This window comes from Mustela putorius, unplaced genomic scaffold (assembly GCF_011764305.1).
Source record: "Mustela putorius furo isolate JIRA1106 unplaced genomic scaffold, ASM1176430v1.1 tig00003858_pilon_pilon_pilon, whole genome shotgun sequence".
In the NCBI taxonomy this organism is placed as follows: Eukaryota; Metazoa; Chordata; class Mammalia; order Carnivora; family Mustelidae; genus Mustela; species Mustela putorius.
The window spans coordinates 45299015-45320313 of NW_025422010.1; the positions used below are offsets into that span (position 1 = coordinate 45299015).

General features: G+C 37.0%; 1 protein-coding gene across 3 annotated transcripts in view; it reads left to right on the top strand.

Moving 5' to 3' along the window:
* Nucleotides 1-21299, top strand: part of DCC (DCC netrin 1 receptor) — a 1143668-nt gene that overhangs the window by 699304 nt on the left and 423065 nt on the right. For all 3 annotated transcript variants that reach the window (XM_045065635.1, XM_045065634.1, XM_045065636.1), the window contains exons 6-7: nt 46-200; nt 2795-2915. In XM_045065635.1, coding sequence (XP_044921570.1) covers nt 46-200; nt 2795-2915 — 276 coding nt within the window. The remainder of the gene's footprint in view (nt 1-45; nt 201-2794; nt 2916-21299) is intronic.

A 21299-nucleotide genomic window follows, 5' to 3' on the forward strand; every position in this document is an offset into this window, starting at 1 on the left:
AGTTTCACTTTCCCACCCACTCACTTTTGCTTTCTGTCTTTGCAGTTCCGCCATGGTTTTTAAATCACCCTTCCAACCTGTATGCCTATGAAAGCATGGATATTGAATTTGAATGTTCAGTCTCTGGAAAGCCTGTGCCCACTGTGAATTGGATGAAGAATGGAGATGTGGTCCTTCCTAGTGATTATTTTCAGATAGTGGTAATTATCTTTTTTTTTTTTATTTGTATTAGCTTTATAGTCCCACTCATTGTTTACTCTATTTTCAGTTGCTTTTCTTTCCTGGCAAAAAGGTTCTTGTTGGGAATTTTTATGGTGTTTTAAGAAAATTGTTCCAGTAAAGCAAATGATTTTTTAGACTGAACAATTTTTTAGCTGAAAAGAGTGATCAATCAGCCTAGACCCCTTGTTTTACACACAAGGTTTTTTTGAACAAACACAATGAAAAGAACAGAAGATCTAAGAGACTATCTTTCCAAGTATCCTCATTGCTAATTCTTGGAAGAACTGAGTTTAGAATCTAGTTTTAGACTATATGAAGCCAACAATCTCTTACTTCTTTGACTTTTACCGATTATAACATGTTCAGCAAGATGTGCCACTATGATTATGGTACTTTTACTTTTGTAATATAGACAAGTTTTCTCTGCCACTCTTACAGATAGGACAGCTGATCCTATTTGAGCAGTAGAAAAGAATGTGGTGACAGTGACTGTGACAAGAGGTAGTGGCGGGGTTAGGAAGCCATGGAGACCCAGAGTTCACATGGCATTGAACTTGTGAACATTGGAAAAAAACTAAAGCTAAGCATAATAGTTCTTGTAGTTTCTCTAAGTTCTAGTGTACTCTCTGCCCTGTGGGAGATCACGGGGGTAATGGTATGTTATATTCACTAAGTTATTTTCCTTGTACACAGTGAGAACTCAGCACCTATCATTACTATCATTTGTTTTGCTTTTACCAGCAGAACTCTGCTCATTTAAAAATATGCTGAAAACTCTCCATTAGGTGTAGGTTAGCATTGGAAGTTCCAAATTCAAGGAAACAAATATATGAGAGATATGAAAAGCACTTTCTAAATATCAAAGAACTTTATAGCTAAAAAGGAGGATTTAGGTTCACTTTCCTTATGCTTGAGACCCAGACATAAGCTGTCAAAGAAGAGTGTCTAAACGAGGTCCTCTGGCAGAAGGGGAGTAGACTATAGGTGCCCTGCCAGTCCAGGCATGTGCTGTCCTTAACCTTGCCCTGGCTCTCATTGGTGGATCCATGTCTCTGAGGCTTGATCAGTTGACTTTCAGGAACTTCCATAACCTCCCCATGCATGCGTCTAGTCATACTTCCAGGGTTCTTAAGGACTACATCCCTAAAATATATCTTTATTACTTTGATCACCACTGTATTTTCACTTTTAGTTACTTTTTTTTAATTGGTTGGGAAGAATGTAAGAAAGGGAAAAAATGAAACTTTTCAATGCCACGCCAATCCATTAGTTCCTTTAAGTGCAATGCTATTTCTGCTACCACTGAATTAAAAATGACCTGCCGTGGGGCAACTTGAAATGTGTTGTGTCCGCCTAGAATATATGCTACTTGCATATAAAGGAAATTGTTGAGTGCCCTTAAGGACACATGATAAAATACAACATTTATTTTTTCTACACTTTGAATAATCTTTCTCCCAGAATGACTCATTACACCCAACCTATTTAAATGTTCTTTTCTTAAGGTGAAAAGAAAATGTACAATATGAGCCCTGTTCACATGAAGTTGTGCTTAAAAATATTTCCCCAATAGCTCCAGAAATCTGAGAGCCATTGTCTGTCACACAGTAACATTTAACACAAATAGTAACTTATAGGAGGATTGTTAATTAGAAGTTAGTCAGCTTTATCTCAGAATTTTACTTCAGCAGAGAATTGACTACAAGACACTAAAAACAATTAAGAATTCCCCATGAGGTAATATTTATCTCTTAATGACTTTAGGGGAAGTGATTTAACACGTTTCACTTACTGAACTAATTCTTACACTAATATTGAAGAAAAACTGAGTCAGTATAATTAAATGCTATCTCCAGATTATTTTATCATCCATCCTTAGAAAAAGATGGTTGCTCAATTTATATGAAACAGGAGTTAATATTGCTATGTTTAATTTATGGATTGCTGAAGGTAAAGCATTTTGGTCCTATAACAAGAATGACATGGTGTAAAATATCCACCATACCGTCACTCCAAATCCCAAAAGGGTACATGTCAAAGCAATTACAATTTTAAAAGGATTTTCAGATTTTTTTTCTCAGTAAACACTTCCAGAAAATATCCAACCTAGATTTTTTTTGTCTTTTAGAAGCTGCAAAAATCAGTTTCTTTTTTTTTCCCCAACAGCTGCTAAACCCAATTTTCCTTCAATAATAAGTGAAAGAATGACATTTCTTTTGATGCTAACTTTTGATTCTTGCCTATTTAATCAAAGAGCTTTCTGTTGCTGCTCATTTAGATATTGAGGATGATGTGTATTTTTATGAGTATAGTTTTCATTGCAGAACTAGGTTAAATGTATGCACATGAATTCAGCAGGGTATTGGGAATCTGTGACGTTTCCCAAGTGACATAGGACATATCTGTGAGACTGAGAACTCTTATGGCTTTCTTTCTTACTTCTTCTGTGAACTTTTATCAAAATTTATGTTCATTTTGTCTTTTATGAGGGTTTTGGGGTTTTTTTTTGTCTTTTTTTTTTTTTTTTTTTTTGCTGTTTAAAATATTGGACCTGCTTTTTTCTTCTCTATAGGGAGGAAGCAACTTACGAATCCTTGGAGTAGTGAAGTCAGATGAAGGCTTTTATCAATGTGTAGCTGAAAATGAAGCTGGAAATGTCCAGACCAGTGCACAGCTCATTGTCCCTAAGCCTGGTAAGTTGAGGGGAACTATGCCTTGGCACAGGTTAATCTCTCTATGATTGGTCCACTTGTGAAATCCATATTGCTTTCCCTATCTCTCAACGTCAATTGGAAATTACTTAATTATTTAATCTTAAAAATATTAATTATTTAATTATTTAGTTTATTAAGGTGTACACATGCATGTTGATGTGATATTCTTTCTAGAAAACTGGGTATGTATCGCCATCCAGTGAGCTAGAGTCATCATGAACAGTATGTACTTCTGGTTGTCAAGATAACAGCCACTAAATTATTACCTTCTCACATTTTTTTGTGGCCTGTGTTTCTTCTAGTATTTCAGGTAAACTTAGAATACAGAGAGAGATGTGTGTGTGTGTGTGTGTGTGTGTGTGTGTGTGTGTGTATATATATATATATATATATATATAGTCTTGAATCATGGATATTGGCATAAAAATACCAGGAACAATTACTTGAAAATAAACACATTTTTCTATTTTTTTAAAATAGATTCTGATAATTTGTCTTTTTCCTTATTATTTACTTATTTATTTATTTATTATTATTATTACATTCAATTAACCAGCATATAATCTATGAACTTTTTATTATATTTTGTCCTGTAGTCTTTCAGAAGTTTAATATGGTGGGGGAATCTGTTTGAGATTCTCTCCTTCTGCCCCTCCCCACCCCACAAGTAAATAAATAAATAAATCATTTAAGAAAACCTATCATAACTGTATATTAGATGTATCACGTATTATCTCCAAAACCAAAATATCCTGCTAGAAAAAAAGAAAAGAGAAAGAAAAACAAAACAAAACAAACAAACAAAAAAAAACCCCACAAATTGGTCAGCTTCTCTGAAATGTTATAACACTAAAGAAAGTCAAGAATATTCATTTTTCCCCTACCCCCTTAAGCCCCCATGTTGCAAAAAATACATGTTTATTAAAAAATAAAAAAATTAAAAAAATAATATCCATTTCTTAAAAATAATTATGGAAAACTTGTTTAGATAGACCTAGATACTTTAAAATGTTAGTGTCTTCTATGAAAGCTTTCATACCACATATTGATTATTTTAATTACAACTTTTCAAGACAAATTTCCTACCTCTTGCCGTGACTCACTATTCTTATGGCACTTTACATTTTATTTTTTTTTTTTTTAAGATTTCATTTATTTATTTGACAGAGAAAGAGATATCACAAGTAGGCAGAGAGTCAGGAGGAAACAGGTTCCCTGCTGAGCAGAGAGCCGGGGCTCTATCTCAGGACCTTGAGATCATGACCTGAGCAGAAGGCAGTGGCTTAATCCACTGAGCCACCCAGGCACTCCTGCACTTTACCTTTTAATAGAAAATAACTTAAAAGTATGAAATAAAGCCTTTCCTTGGCTTCTATCACTTAAAATATGTCTGTGAATGCCTTATATTTGTGCATCCCTAACCAACTATTTGAAGACTCTCAGACTTTCACAGTATTCCTCATGACAATGACCCTCCCTTTTTTTTTTTTTTTTTCTTGATTGAAACAAAAGCAGCAACCATAGAACAGTCTCAGATGAGTAAAGGAACTAAAAGAATTATCTAGGAATTAAAAGGGACAGTTAACACTCTTTTAAGAGTGCCAGTTTCTCCAGTGGACTATTTCTTTTCCCTACATTTACTGTGCTTTCAGTGTTAGTGTGTATTCTATTCTGCTGGAACAGTAAGGGATAAGTAGGACAAAAAGAACTTCTAACATCGGTCTCTAATGTGAGCCATGCTTTCAAGACTGTGCGCCGTCTCTTTAGTAATAACAGTATGACCCCACACAAGAGAATTCTGGTTAACCAGCTATGGCCATAATGCTGAGGAAAATGCTGGATAAGCAATCCCATATTTCTAAAAGGAGGTGTGAAATTGTTTCTCCTAGGACTTGTTAGCACTGACCAAACACAGCCAGTGGCAATCCCCTGCAATTGCTCATAGGAATGGAGAATTCTCTGAAGTTCTTGAGTTCATAGGATTAGAGATGATCATGGTGTTTTCCCTTCCACACAAGTCAAGTTGTGGAAACATCAGGAAAACCTCTTGAACAGATTGTGTGTGTGTGTGTGTGTGTGTGTGTATTTTACTGGGAATTGCTTGTAAAAATGGAAATTGGAAAAATTATGCAACCTGGAAATTGCCTGGAGCTGTCCACAAGGATGCCAGGAAGAGAAAGGGGAAGGCAGCTGTGGGGAGAATCTCTGTTCCCACCTTAGGGAAGAACAAAGATAGGAGTTGTGCTTGAAGCTAGCAGATCTGGAGTTGTTTTGAAAGGATCATGCCTGAGAGGGCTTGCCTGCTGAAGCTGCTCCCAACAGAAGATAGACACTGCCCAGGAGGGAGCTGCACTGAGGAGCTGGTGCCGACAGCCCACTAGGTCATACAGGAAGTCCAGTGTCGGGATTCCTGAGGTGAGGGCAGGAGTCTCTGAAGAACCCGCAGAGCTCCTCACAAAAAAGAAGCTTGTGGATGCTTTTCACTTTTGAAAGCAAGACTGTTCGCTCCTGTCTGACCCCAGAGAAGCTCTAAATAGAGAGTCTCATAGAATCTCTAAATAGAGACCTAAGAAACTGAAAAAAAAAAAACAAAAAAAAAAAACAAAAAAAACAAGAGACAGTCTCACTGCTTTATCCACACTTTTGGTCTCAGGCCTACTCTTTTAGGTGGGAAGAAACTGTAAATTGAACATCAGATTAATGTTTTGATTTAGCCTTACTCTGTGTGAGTGTGTGTGTGTGTGTGTGTGAGTGAGTGTGTGAGTGTGTGAGGGTGTGTGTGTGTGTGTGTGTGTATGTGTGTGCTGTTTTTGTTTGTTGTCCTTAGTACCTGAAGGTAAGGCTTTTTAAATACTTTAAGACCCCAGGACTAGAGGATTGGCCCAGATTGCTATCAGGATTGGGAAATAGATCTGCTAGAGTGCGTGTGAAGGTGGGCCACAGGCTGACATGCAACTGTTGTGTCTTAGAGTTCTAGCAGTTCCGCCCATTCTGTAAACCAGTTACAAGCATCCACGTCGCTTCTCCTGGCAAGCTCTCAGTTCAGAGGGTAGCCGCTTGTTCTTGGCATCTTGCCTTCCACCTGGGCCCCAAGTCATTTAGGTCTAAGTGGCCATACAGAGCAAGGCTCCCCTCAGGAGGAGAATCATTTACCTCCTCATGAGGGAAAGCTTCGGAGCATCCGGGTAATTCTTTCTTCCAGGTAGATGGTAAAGTGTTATCGGTGAATTCTGCACTCTTGGTCAGAATTCATTGTATTTGGCAGAGGATTAGAATGAAAGTAAAAGCAAATGAAGATAAAAATCTGAAAGCGTGACAGGACATGATTGTGACTGTCTTACATCCCCCCTTATAAATGATGGATTGCTTTTTTTCCTGGCTGTTCCATCAGACCTTCAAATCATGCTTCTCCAGCTCCTTGGAGCTGCAGTGTGGGCCACATGCACAGATGGTGGAGAGGCCCAGCTAGAAATGTAAATTCGGCAGTGAGGCTGACCATAGCGGGCAGAACATAGCCCTCTCTGTTTAAGTTTCCACAATAAACGGCCACCATGTATTTGGAGGCACACTGTGGACCCGCATTGCCAGCTGCTCAGCCCTGGGCTGAGTCCACAGGCTTGTGGCAGAGAGTTCCTCTTGGTAGCCATAACCATCTGCTCTTCACTGAAGCACACACAATGACCCGTTCAAGTCAGTGTCCATTGTTAATGGGTATTTACACAGGCCTAATGAAGTTTCAACATAGTCTTTTATATACAGTTAGCTATTCCCACCTTAGCAATTAGTGACTTAGGAAATAAAGTAAACATAATCTACTAAATTAAACTCAGTTAATGACTTGTTTTGCTCTCCAGAAAATAATTTTGGGAAAAATATTGAGATGTGTATACTGTAACATGTAAAATATATACATGGTTTCCCCTAGGCAGGGGTCAAGAAGATCAATGGCAATTTTACTATAGGAAGTCCTATAATATATATATATATATATATGTGTATATATATATATATGTGTGTATATATATATATATTATATATGTAACAACATAGTATATAGTATATATTAACAGTATAAATGTAACACTGTAACGCCATATACACAGTACCAGACTGCTGCCTCTTTGCCTCGCTCTTTCTCTCTTTCACACACATATACCACACGCACACACACACATGCGCGCACACACACACACACACAGGAGGCATGAAAGCCTGCATTCTTAAGACTGTATATATACATCAAAAAGACTTAAGCATATTATGGAATTGTAAATGGAAATTAAAATACTTTACCTGATTTATATTACTTGCATTATCTATTATTCTCTTCTAATAGCTAAGGAAAAGCTTTATTGTTGTTGCTTGTTTTAGTTTATTTATTTACTTTTTTTTTGGGTGGGTGGGGAGGGCACATTGGTTTAAGAAGTTGTTTTTCCAAGTGAACTATAGCTCCAAGTCCACCATTCAGAGCATAGACTAGCCAGAAAGTATCAAGACTCAATGTGTCAATATCCATCACCTGACTACCCCATAACCCCACCGCTCTCCTCTCTGAAACCCTCAGTTTGTTTCCGAGAGTCCATAGTTTTCATTAAACAATTCATCAAAAACTAATGATGTACTGTATGGTGGCTTACTTAACACAATAAAAGAAATAAAGAAAGAAAAGAAGAGTCAATGTGTTAGGTGTCATAAGAACAAGAAGGTTCAATAGGCAGATTTGCAAACACATGAGCAGTAGGTTATGATCTGATTGGCATAGCAGTTGCTGATGAACTATTTAGTATCAAGGTATCACCTAGTAAACTGTAGTGTGGGCAGGTAGTAATGAAATTAAGAAAACTATTTGATAGCTGGGTGGAAAAGTTAACAATATTCTTTTGTTGAGGGTGTGTGAGATAGGGAACAAGACAGGAAAGATAAGATAGATGTAAGGTATCAATTATCTCTGAGTTAGTTTTCCTTTTTCCAGCTGCTGGATGGTGTTCAGTTTCCTAGCAGTGGTCTGCAGTGAGGGTCATTGAAAATACTTAACTGTTGGCCAGGGTAGTGGAAGGCCAGGAAACTGGAAATGAATGTGGTGATGATCGGGACCTATGTTGTCTGGAATATTTTTAATTTAAAGGTAGAAATGGGTAAAGATAGAATAAAGTTGCCATGGGAAGAAATAATGTATTCTTCATATTCTCCTCTCTCTTTTTTTTTTTTTTTTGCATTCTTTATGCTTTAATGTGCACAAAAAAGCTAAATTTCAAAATGAATATATGCCATTATAAATATTCCCTAAGTATAGATTTGCTTAGGGAAAACACCATATTATGCCTTCCATAGAAGTAAATATGGACTATGTGTCTCATGTTAATATTGAATGCTTTCTAATCTGGTTTTATTTTATTTGTTTTTCTCCTCCAATATTGGTAAAAAAAAACCACACACACACACAATAGAATTTCCTACTGTAGAAGGGGAAATATATTGGCTAGGCATTTAGGAAAATGTGAATTGTTTTCAATTCCCTGTCCTCTTTTGGGAAAGGTTACTGGTCAAAAACAACTTTGAATTGCCAATAACTTTATATATATATATATATATATATATATATATATATATATATATATCTCCTAAAATTAGCAAAAGTATTTAAAAGTATTTAAGTCTGGTCATGAACACTAAGGCATAAAATCAGAAGTTTGTTTTTTGCTGTTGTTTTTGGGGGGATGAGTTGGCTTTTTTTTTCTTTCTTTTTTGATCTGTTTTTATGACTTGTTCCCTTTCCATGTGAGACGAATGCCTTGAAATCCAAATGGACCAAAGTAATATTTGTAATTGTATATTAGCTGCAACCAATTATAGTGTTGCATGTAATTGTAGCTGCAACCAATTATAGTGTTTCTTACTCAACATTGACTTTTACATAGTAAATTCAGTGATATTGTGTGAAACAATGAAAAATTGTACAGTTAGTCTTAGCACTTAAAATCTGTTGGAATTTGTCCGTTTAATAGCACACCAGTGACTAGATAAGAGAGAATGTAACTAAAGCAAACAGGAAGTACTTCTCAATCTCCTATTAGTCATGGGTGGTCAGTTAAGTTGAATTTTTATCTCTCATATAAAAAGGGTTATTATGACTTAAATGCTCAATTGTAGTTAGTGTGGGATTGTTCCTGAAATTCTGTACGTAATTTAGAAGAGCCAGTTCCATGTTCTAGACTAACGTGTTTGTGGATCCAAACTAAAAAGTAAGTCATTGGACAGTTTTCCTCATACAAACTGAGATACTCATTAAAACCACAAACGTTCTCTTTCATTTTCCATCATTGAGTCTAAATGAATAAAAGTCAATTTAATGTTTTTGAAACATCTTACCAGTGTGGTGATATTATACCCCTAAGTTTTCCATGAACATTTTCTCTTATAAACCTTGGAAATTAACTGTAGCTAATAGGATACAAGAACCGGAATTTTCAAGGTAGTTTATAATGTCAGCATATATGGCTATGAATGTGTTCAATCTACTGAATGTTATTTTTGCTTGCCACGGTGAAGATAAAATAAGAGGATGGTAGTCTATGCTCTTTTATTTTCTACCTCAAACTAGAGTGTTGACTTAGAGTGTCGATACTCAAACTACTACTTTTCCTGAAGGATTCAGAGTTTATCATAAATCAGTTTGATCTTTTATCATATAACATTCATACGCTAGGTGAGATGCACCTAAATCTCATCTCTATATCCTTTGCTAATTTACCTATAGAGGTTTAAAAACATAATGGAAGGGGTACCTGGGTGGCTTAGTCGGTTAAGCATCTGACTCATGATTTTGGCTTAGGTCATGATCTCAGGGTCATGAGACTGAGCCCTGCATTGGGCTCGGTACTCAGTGGGGAGTCTGCTTGAGATTCTCTCTCTCTGCACCTCCCTCACATTTATGCTTGCTCTCTCTCTGTCTCAAATAAATAAAGAACTCATTAAAAAAGCCCACAATAGACTATAAAATATATGTATATATATAACATATGTATATATGTGTGCATATCCATGTGTATATATACATAAGTACACACATATACATACATGTGTATATCATATGTATATGCATATTTATATGTATGTCATCTGTATATATGTATGTAGATATGTACGGACAGAATCACAGATTGTGTTGCCTAACCATTCCAGGTCTACATTTCCTCAGTTGTAAAATGTAGTGGGTGACTGTCTTGAAGATTTATTGCAATAAATATATGTAAAAGAGATTTGTAGGCTCTAAACTGCTACCAAATGTTAGTTATTATAAAATCTTCTGTTGGTTTGTTTTCTCAAGAAAAATAGCAGGCATTTATTGGGATGAGTACAATGATAGCTTTCTTCTGGTATATTTTCCCATTTCCAAGAAAAGAATTAATAAGCAGATATTTCAACAACAGTGCCCATTCAAAGTTTAAGTTTTTAGACCAGTGGACAAGGTTAAGGGAAAAGGTCTGTTTGAAAATGACTGCCGGTGGAAAGGTTGGCTGCAAGGTTTGCAGTATCAGTTTAATGACTTGCTCATTCCAGTTTTATGTCGGCAGAGGTTTCTCAGCAAATAAAGGCTTGTCATTCATCTTGTCCCTGGTTCAGCATGTGCTTCAAGTAGGAAATAAGCTCAGTACTAATCAGGAGGATATGGCTATATGGCAGACTTTGAAATTAGAAATGAATTCTTCAGTAATGTGAAGTATCCTGAGACAAGTGATAACTCTAAATCCATACAATATGGAAGAATTGATAGATTCATAAATATTGATCATAACATATTTTGGTGGTAAAGACACCAAAGATGTTATTCTATATCTTTTTTTTTTTAACCCCATAGTGAAGAAGTGAAAAAAAAATCTTGATTTTTACAGGAAACCCAAATGATGCATGCTTGTTGTGTTTTTATATTTTACATATAAATCACTCTCTGATAACAGTGTCTGTGTACACATACACCATACACATGCAATTATATATATTCCTTCTGATACATTATTATTAGAAAATTTTAAGTTATCAATGTAATAATTATGAAGTATATATAATTAGTTAATATTGTATGGGTCTAATTTTTAATTATGAAGGTGATAATATCCACATTGATAGAACTATAATGAAATGGCACTCATATGCATAATTTGAAGACATGAATTACAATTACAATATAGTCACAACAGATATCTCAGATAATCCCAGTAGAAGCTTTGAAACTGGGTTAGCATGAGGAGTCATTTCTATCTATGCCCAAAAATGAGTGTGGCCTTGAGTGAGGTCTTCTCTTTCGCTAAAGGCAATCACTACAGGTGGATTCAGTAGGGAATCTTCAGCCACTATCACTCCCTCCAGCTGGAGGAATGAGTGCTATAGTCCTGAAAGGTAGCCCTGGATGGTGTACTGCTCCATCCACTATGGTCCTACCCTTGTCCCATTTAAATCTATTTGCTTCTTGTAATATATTTTGGAAATAACTATTCCAGAATCTAAGTTGATCTTATTCCCTGGGGAAACGAGGAAGGTTAGAGGTGTGAATTAAATCCTCCTCCAGTGCAACTGCAACTGGTCTCACGGCTGAAACTGGTACTCATTCTTTCTATCCTCCTACTTATATATTCTTCTCACCCCCCCCCCAGCTTGCACCTCTGCCAATCTATCTAGCTCATCAAGTGGTATGACTCAAAGTCCTGTCCCTTCACAGGTCATAGAAAACATATCAGTCCACTTACCATCAAAATTGGGGAAGAGTACCAAGAGACACCTCCAGCAGATGACCTGAGTGCCACTAGTGGTTTTCCCTGTTTTCCCTCCTCCTCTTCCTGATGATCTGGGCAATTATTCTTGCCTTGCCTACTGGTGTTTTGTCACAAGAGGCCTGAAAGGACCAGGCAGCAGTGATCACTCAAGTTCAGTGACATCTCCTCTGAGATCTAGGAATTTTAAATCCACAGAGCCTAGAGTTGCAGGAGTAAGAAAGACACATACTGCAGCTGGGTCAGTGGGCGTGATGGTAAGCAGGACCACACCTACTTCAATCTCTTGTTTCCATGTACTCTACCTATTGGGGACATGGTCTTTGGTTTAGAGTATACACTGCACCCTAGGGAAAGGCACTCCATCTTAGGATATCATCTCTGGCTTGTTTCCTCAGTTGCTCCTCCAAAAGGCTGTCCTTTAGCTCTATCAAGTCAACAGCTTCACAGTGGTTGGTATATGATAGCATCAGGAGATCCTTTGGTCATGTATTCATTCCACACCTCTTTTGCAATTAAATGAGTTACTTAATCTTTTGCAGTGTTTTGCAAGATCTCATGATGGTGGCTCACATACTTTGTGAGCCCTCAGAGCTGCAGGCTGAAGTCTGAGAGCAGGAAAGGAAGAACATGTGTATATCCCAGTCAAGATGAACTGTGCACCTTTCAGAACAGAAGGGGTTCAATATAAATAATACATCACCAATAGGCTAGTTTGTCTCATCAAGGAATGGTGTCTGATTGAATGTTCAGCATTTGTCTTGTTTATTAGCAGACCAAACCTACCTGATTGTTTAGTGCCTCTTTAGAGCAGGATACAATCTGATGTGATTCAAAGATCTTGACACTTGGTATTCACTCTCACATATCCACCTACATCCTTCTTTTCCAAACCTCCCTGTCCCTGGTCTTCCAGCCACTCTCCCTCCAGACCCATAGTCAATCAAGCAAACCATTTGACTTGATTCATAGTCCATATATATATTCTTACTTTGGGCCATTTTTCTTTTCATATAAGATCGATGACCTGGTATACTCAACACTCTGCCTTCCAGGAAAGGTTCTCTTACTGTCCTCCTTTAGGGCTATACCCAAGTGAAGCTGTGGTATTGCAACCGTCTATTTTGAATGCACCCACATACAAAGCTGACAAAGCTTGGTCTTTTTCTTTCTCAGTCATTTAGCCATAAGAGTAAGTTGAGGGCGAAGGTACTTATACAACAGTGATTGAAAATGTGGTTGTACAGGTCACCTGCTGTTATGCCCTCTGGTCATGCTTGTGCCTGATGCCCAATATAACACTTTAATCTTACTTAAGTTGATGATGGTGCCACCTGGCCTTTTGACTCGAGCCATTTCTAATAACCTAGTTCATGATGATCAGTTATACCACTTGGTCAGTTGATTATCCCATGGTTGGGCATTCTTGTTCCAGCAGGGGTCTAGTATTCTGCCAGAACCCATTCTATAAATGGTGTATAATTTTCTGCTGCAGATGGCATGGATTTGCAATAGAACCCTAAGGGTGATTCCTTTATGAGGGCCTGCTATTATCTCTGCACAGATTTTTTTCAATCTACCACTAATACTTCTAATACTTAAGAGTAAACTTGGTTGTATCACACAAGTGGTGGAACCACTGGCTTCATAGCCTGGACTGGATACAATACCTGTTTCCACTCCAGATGCCCTACTCACAAGTGACAGTGTTTCATATTATCTGATAAGTAGGAGCAGAATGTGCTGCCTGCAGAACCCAAATGTCTGAGAGATATTGTGCTTTTTTCTTCGTGTTTAGAGATATGAAGTCCAGTAATTTGTCCCTATTTATAGGTCTTGTCTTTTCCTGTTCCAAGCCCTGTGCCCCTAAAAACTTCATTGGTATCATGGGCTACTGTACCTTCATAGGATTTGCCTGCCACTGCTGAGGCATGTGTTTTACAAAATTCCTCCATCTATAGGCCATTTCTCACTCACCTTCTCTGATTATCATGATGTCATTAACATAACTGACAAATGAAGTGTGCTACAAAATATCTGGATGGTGCAGATTCACTTGGACTATTTTATGACAGGACATGGGACAGTCACTGTAGCCCTGAGATATGACTGAAAAGGAATAATGACTTTTTATTCCTAGTGAATGAGAAATGTTCCAATAGTCTTTTCTTACAGGGATAAGAAAGAACACTTCACTCTGGCTAACTATATTATCCTGGAGATGTTATGTCAATCTGCTTACTGAAAGGTACAGCATTTGACACAGTAGATGGAATGGGAACTACCACGTAGTTAAATTTGTAGTTGTCCACTGTCATTCTCTAGTTTTGCTCTGATTTTTGTAGGGATCAGGCTGTGAAATTAACTTAAAATATGATAGGAATTACCATTTTTTAGGATTCTAAGGGTAACCTCAACCATTCCCCCAGGGTATGACATGCTATGGTGGTAAGTGGAATATAAAATATAAATAATGGGATATTAATATATAGTAGAATAAATATATATAATATGTATATAGTGGAATAAAATATAAAAAGTCAAATATAATTATTTTATACACTATGGGACTCAACTTTTATAATAAGTTTAAATCTAAATCTAGCTCTATATTTATAATTCAAAAGACCACTATATTATTTTTTTAAAGATTTTATTTATTTATTTGTCAAAGAGAGAAAGAGTGTGCAAGCACAAGCAGGGGGAGTGACAGGCAGAGGGAGAAAGAGACTCCCTGCTGAGCAAGGAGCCTGATGTGGGACTCGATCCCAGGACCCTGAGATCATGACCTGGGCTGAAGGCAGACACTTAACTGACTGAGCCACCCAGGTGTCCCACTACTATATTATTTTTATTTGAGAAATCAAAGTACACAGGTCCTAAGAAAGCATCAAACAACAAGTGACATATACTGAAGTATGACAAGGGTTTTAGAAATGTATGATTTTGCCTTTGACTTTAGCCTTCAAATAAAAAACTTGGAGTATTCTCTGCCTCTTGGACACTTACGAGGTACTAGGAGATAAGGCTTTTGTATTTGATTATTTTAAATCTAACGAGAAACTTAGAAATACAGGAAAATAAACACCATTTAATTATGGAAGGATATGCTAATAAGCTCTAATCAGCCCTGCTTCGAGTAAGATTTATATAAATACAGAAGAAAAGAAGAGCACAGATGAGAATAGCATTTTCCAAAACCTTCCTGTGTCAGGTACCATGTGTTAAGCACTTCATATGCATTATTCTATTTTCTGTGATAATTTGGTGCAGAATATATTACTGTTCACACTTCACAGACTAGAAGATTATGCTTCAAAGAGATCGGATACCTTGCTAATATCCAACAGCTATAAAGTGGCAGGGCTGGATTTGAAAAACACTATTCAATCTTTATTAGTGGGCCCCCCATGTTGAGTCAGGGCTTTACAATACCGTATTAACTGATTCTTCTCAAGAATCCTATGGAGGGTATACAGTTCTTTTCCCCTTACTTGGTGGGTGAGGAAAGTGCTGCTCAAGGAAGTTAGCTAACTGACCAAGGCCACTCAGCCAGCATCGTCTGACCTGCACACCTGCTGTTTCTATTACTCTGCCATAATGTGGATGTCCCCCCACGTTTGGTCTACCACATGGAGCTTGTCAAGGAAATGCATGATGTTTAATATTTACTTGGGTCTCATCAGACTAGTTTGGGAGAGTTACTAATAAGAGTTTGGGAGTTATTAATAAAGGAGAGGAGATTGAAATTAATTAAAATGCCTAAAATTCTGCCAAATGAATGGTATCTGCCTGAATTCCCAGAGTGCTAGAAATCATTGCTAAGTGTGGGCCAATTGTAGAATGTGTCCTGAGTCTTAAGAGTGAATACCACAGAACTCCTGTTACCCAGGAATCTGTAATTTAACCAAAAAAAAAAAAAATTGACACAACTAATCCTAATTATCAAATATAATTAAGACAGAATGATTTAATGATATATTAATTATTTAGCATTTACCAAATACCCAGAATATGAATAAAGACTCACAAGACTGTAATGAAAATTAAGAGGCAGTAGATGCCCTTTAAAGACAGTTCTCTGTATTAATATTCCTGAAATTCTAATATAGTCAGTGCTTCATCTATTCTGTCTTTTATTCAAACCCTATTGGAGGAGGACAGCGGTGCCACATGTCATGCTCTCAAGGCTTCTGTTGTTTAGAAAAGTTCTTTCACTTACTGTTTTGTTTTGTTTCCTGTTTAAACAGAGAAGTTCCAGTTTCTAAAATAGGTTAAAAAAAAAAAAAGGAGGGGAACAGTTTTCTTTCTTATAAATAACTACACATAAGTCTTTAATCTATGATGTAGTTCCATCTAAGAAAAATAATTAGTTAACAAGCCTAAATGACTAATGTATGTGATTTATAGCTGTCCTTGTTATTTGTATTGACAAATACTCACCAAGAATCCTTAGATGACTTTAACCTTCCCTGACGATATTGACAACACATATTTCTTTTATTTAGATTATATCTGAGTTTGATATATTGTAGAACATAACAAAATTCACTTGAAATAAAAAATAACCCATCCCTAAAGTAAAAACATGCATTGTGAGCCAAGAAAAGTCAAAGAGAAAAGCCGTTTTCCCATATTTCCTGATTTTTTTAGTCCTAGTTCCTATTTAAATGATGAGTTACCTGGTAATGAGGTAAAATGTTCTTTAGTTCTGAAAGATGTCAACTGAGTTTATGTATATGAACATGTACAAAAGCAAAATAAACTATTTTGAATGGAGAAGAATGATTCTTTCTCTAGGATTTTCTCTTAACAGCATGGCAGTTATTTGGAAGAAGAAGGAAGTGAAAATACTATGTAGCTTATTTTATATCCTATTCTTGCCTTGTGTTCTTGATTTCGTAAATAGAAAGAGGCAAGAGATAACAGAATTTGTGGCCCATACATAAGCCTTTGGATCTCATGAATGCCATGTCTGATTTCTGACAAATGGGTCACCCGTTTTCTTTTCAAATATGAGCCTTACTTCTCATTATTTAATATGAGTCTTTGAGCCCAAATTCTTACCAGATATTTTAGGTCTTTACCACACCTGCCTAGAAAGGATAACATGATCCTTGGGGAAATTCAACTGAGTGAAGTGGTAAATACCTTTTGCTTTTTATATCAGGAACAATAACAACAACAATAAAACCTCATTCCAAGTATGTAATTTCTTGCACATAAACCATTATCCTAGAAGTTATTCCTATTTTCTGAATACAGATGCTAAGTAAAATCGCTCAAGCTTCTAGTCTAATAGAGAAGTTTGGAGCAGAACAAATCATCACCATGAGTCCCGGGAGTATGTAAATACAAGGTGGAGGGGGTAGTACAATGGGAGCTTACGAAGTTCTTTCTATGGGAGTCAGAGGAACTCATTGCTGAGGATCTGACCTCTGAGCTGAGATGGACTTTGAAACAGAAATGTGACTTTGCCAAGCTGTCAAGAAGGGCAGGAAAATGGCTGATAGAAGAAATGTTTCTTCCCAAGCCTAGGGAAACAGCACAGAAGCAGAAATATATGTTCAGAGAAGTGTGCGTGGCTCAGTAAAACTAGAGAGAGAGATGCAGAGGCTGGATCACAGAGTATCTTTCTGAATATGTAAAGAACATGTGGCTTTTTGTCTAGGCTACGTGGGACATTGATGTCTAGAATGTAAAGGATGCTATTGGTGTTCTTAAAAGATAACTCGGGAAGTAGTGTCGATGATCGCTATACTGGCAGGAGCAGGAGGAGGGGCTGGAAATACCAAAACCAATTGGGAAAGTGTATCAGCAAGAGGTGAAGCTAGACAGAGTAAGGCCACCCACCACACTAGTACAGAAAGAGTGAGCAGATGTATCAGAAGATCTTCACAACATGGAGATTTGTTTATTAATATACAGAGAATATATATTGATGAATCAATAGGTTCTTGATTTAACTAAATAAGTGGCAATGCCATTGTTTCCAAAAGTAGAACACCACATAGTGACTTAAATGTATTTTGACAGAAAAAGCCTGGATGTTGAGTTCATTGAAGTTTCCTGTCTTGGTCGTCTCTGTATTTCAAGCACCTGGTAAAGGCAAAAGAGGTAAATATTTAAAAGATCTCAGGGCATATAACTGAAATAGGCAAAATTAACAGTGTGACTGAAAAGCGATATTCTGTCATGTATATTAAAAAGACTGGAGCAGAAGGAAAAAAAAAATGCAAGTATTTTGTAATATCCCCAGAGGGAAATAGTTATGGTCTGAACTGAGTGGCAACTCTGCTCCTAGAGAGAAAGATAAATTCAAAGAATCCTATGGAAGAGGAAGTGATTAGCAGTTTGCCTTTGAATTGAAAAGGAGTGTTTGATGCTGACTGGAAATCCTGTGAGTTACTGGCATCCCTGATGGTAATGAAAAGCTTAAGGGAGAGTTGACAGGGCCTTATTATGTATCCTTAGTTCCTTGATAGGATATAAGTGAATCATTCTCCCCCTGATGAGTCCATTCCTCCTTGCTGAACGTATTTTACCCAGCATTGAAGATGGGACTCATCATGCTGCCATCTTGGAAGAATGCGTTAAAGGGTTATGCATGAACATAAGATAATCACTGAGTCCTGTCACTGCCAGGGCTGGAACATATTGATTCGATTTAGCCCTTACCTATCAGAAGAGTAAAAGTGATCACTTCTTCTTATTCTCTCTCTTCTTTGTCTCTCCTTCTGTCTGTGGCAGACACAGATTAGAACCAAGAGATAAAAGAACTAACTTTGGCTTCCTGCCATCTGGAAATAAAATCCATTTAATTCACTCTGACTATCCTTGTTATAGTGTTAAATATAGACTAAATAGTTTAATATAGATTTATGTAATGACTTCACAAATTGATTTTGCAGTATATATTTGCTCTAGGAAATAAATACCTGTTTACCATGCCTTGAATGTCATACCTATACGTGGACTCACTTTGATATGAGGGATTTGGTTAAAAAATAAGAAATTTAATGTATTATCATTTTACCATTCTAGTATTTTTAAAATGCAGTCGAAAATAAACAAAACAGGGATTTAAGAACTCCAGTTATCTCCTAGTGGAAGCCATCTCTTTTGGGTGGTGATGCTAATGTTTCATCTTTGAGTGACAGGATGAAAAATAAAAGACCTCGACCCTGTGTCTGTGAAGTCTCCACTTCTTCTTTTCCCTTGTTCAAAAAAGTCATCTCCACCTTATTTAAATATTAATTATTTAACCTGGATTCTATGCGACGAATTTGTAAAATAAAATCCTTGCAAGTTTGAAGATGAATCGGGAGTGGTGCCTCTCTTAGCCAGGCCCCCACCTTCCCTACCTCGGGTGGCCAAATTGGATGTAATTGTAATTGGTGACAGGACATGTCAGCCAATCATTCTCGGAATGGCTACTAAGATTTGTAATTATAATGTCCTTTATTCCTATTTAAATTCAACAGTGTCTTCACATTATTATTCCTTCTCTTGAAACATGGGAATTTGGGCGTGGGGGTTGGGGATGGTTAAGAGTCAGGGTTTTGCTTTCTTGAGATCTACACTTTTTCACAGCCTGTCCTGTCTCTCTAAGGCACCATAGGCAGGGGAGGCCTGCTATCAAGAATGGTAATTTACAATCTAAGAGTGCTTAATCTAAAATCTGTCCTTGTCAAAGGAGAACACATTGGTCCCCACGCAGCAGTAATGGGAATTTTATTTCAGCATAAGATTCGATGTGGGCTTTCAATTGTATTCTTTAAACTACCCCATCCTTATCAATTTATGCAATGTATAGGCCTTGTGGGTCTATAACCTCATTCTATTTTTAAAATTGAAAACACTAAATGTAGTAAATAGTTTAATTCACATCTGAAAATATGTAAACTAACCTTGTAAACTGGCTGTAAACAGAACAAAAAAGTCTTATATAGTTATGATGGAATCTAGCCTTATTATTAATCATCTCTCCTGGTGATTAAAATTTAATCCTTCAAAGAGAACTTTTTCCCCAACAGACCTGTCTCTCTTTCACTGTTACCATTTTATAATCTAAAATTGATTTAATTAATTTCCACTTTTATATATGTTAGAGTTTTGCCTACCAAAGCTCTTAACAAAAATCATAGGTGCAGAATATAGTCCTCTAAAGTAAAAACTGCATCAGGTAGCCAAGAATTAAAATAAATATGTAAATATATAAAGTCTGTGTAACTAAGCAACACGTTAAATAAAGTTACATCAATGACATTTTAAATTAGTAATCATGGGGCACCTGGGTGGCTCAGTTGGTTGAGGGTCTGTCTTTAGCTCAGGTCATGATCTTCAGGTCCTGGAATCAAGTCCCAAGTCAGGCTCCCTGCTCAGTGGGGAGTTGGCTTCTCTGCCCTTCCCCTGGTTGGTGCTTTGTCTCTCTCTCTCAAATTAGGAAAAAAAAAAAAATAGTAATCATGGATATTTTGCTTTGACTCCTTCAACCCTTGATTTTTAGAAACATTTAAAATTGTCTCACCCTCATAGTTTCCATGTGCTGTATGTAAAGTTGTTTGTTTTGCTTCAGCAAATTCATACTGTAATTTCATTGACCCTGGTTTTCTGGCCTAGGATTAGTTAACTAGCAATATCTGTCTTATGAGTCCTGCCTTATTGGATTTCTGTTCACTCATTCTTTATTTGCCATATTTATACCTGCTTCTGTGGGTCCCTAAATTCTGCACTTCACTGGTTTCGACATCTTACTATCCCCATAACACTGGACCATTCCTTCCTTCATAATAGTTTTTACTAGGGAGCAATTAATCGTGAAATCCTTTTCTCCTTGACCTTTTATTCTACCAACTTTTCCAAGATATCATGAACCAACAACATATGACAAAACAAAATAACCTCCCCCCAAAAAAAGACAAAACAAAACAAAACCAAAAAGCCACCCTCATTATCACATGGTCATCATCTCCCCTTCCTCCTTCTCCTCCTCCTCATCATCTTCACACCATTTATTTTCCCCTTCTGGGTTTTAACACAATGTTCTCTCCCCAAACCCCCATTCCTCTCTTTTTCAGTTGTCCCAAATGGGAATGACAGTTGGTGGGCTTGAGATGGCATAGTGATGACGGTGGATGAGATATACATGTTGTATTCCATACGTTCTTACTGTAGTAGATGTCGTGTATCCAAGTTGTCTTGGCAAAGACTTGATTCCTGATATGTGGAATCCTCCATGCCTGAAGAAGCATAGCACAATAGTTTAGATGGTTAGCAACATGGATGAGCGCTGATGATATTAAAGGTATATACTGCATGTTGGGCCAGTTTCTCCTAAAATGTGTGATGCTGTCAAGAATACAAGGAATAGGGGCGCCTGGGTGGCTCAGTGGGTTAAAGCCTCTGCCTTCGACTCAGGTCATGATCCCACGGTCCTGGGATTAAGCCCCACATCAGGCTCCCTGCTTGGCAGGGAGCCTGCTTCCTCCTCTCTCTGCCTGCTTGTGATCTCTGTCAAATAAATAAATAAAAATCTTAAAAAAAAAAAAAAAGAATACGAGGGATAAATAAGACCTTTAGTTTGTTGTTGACT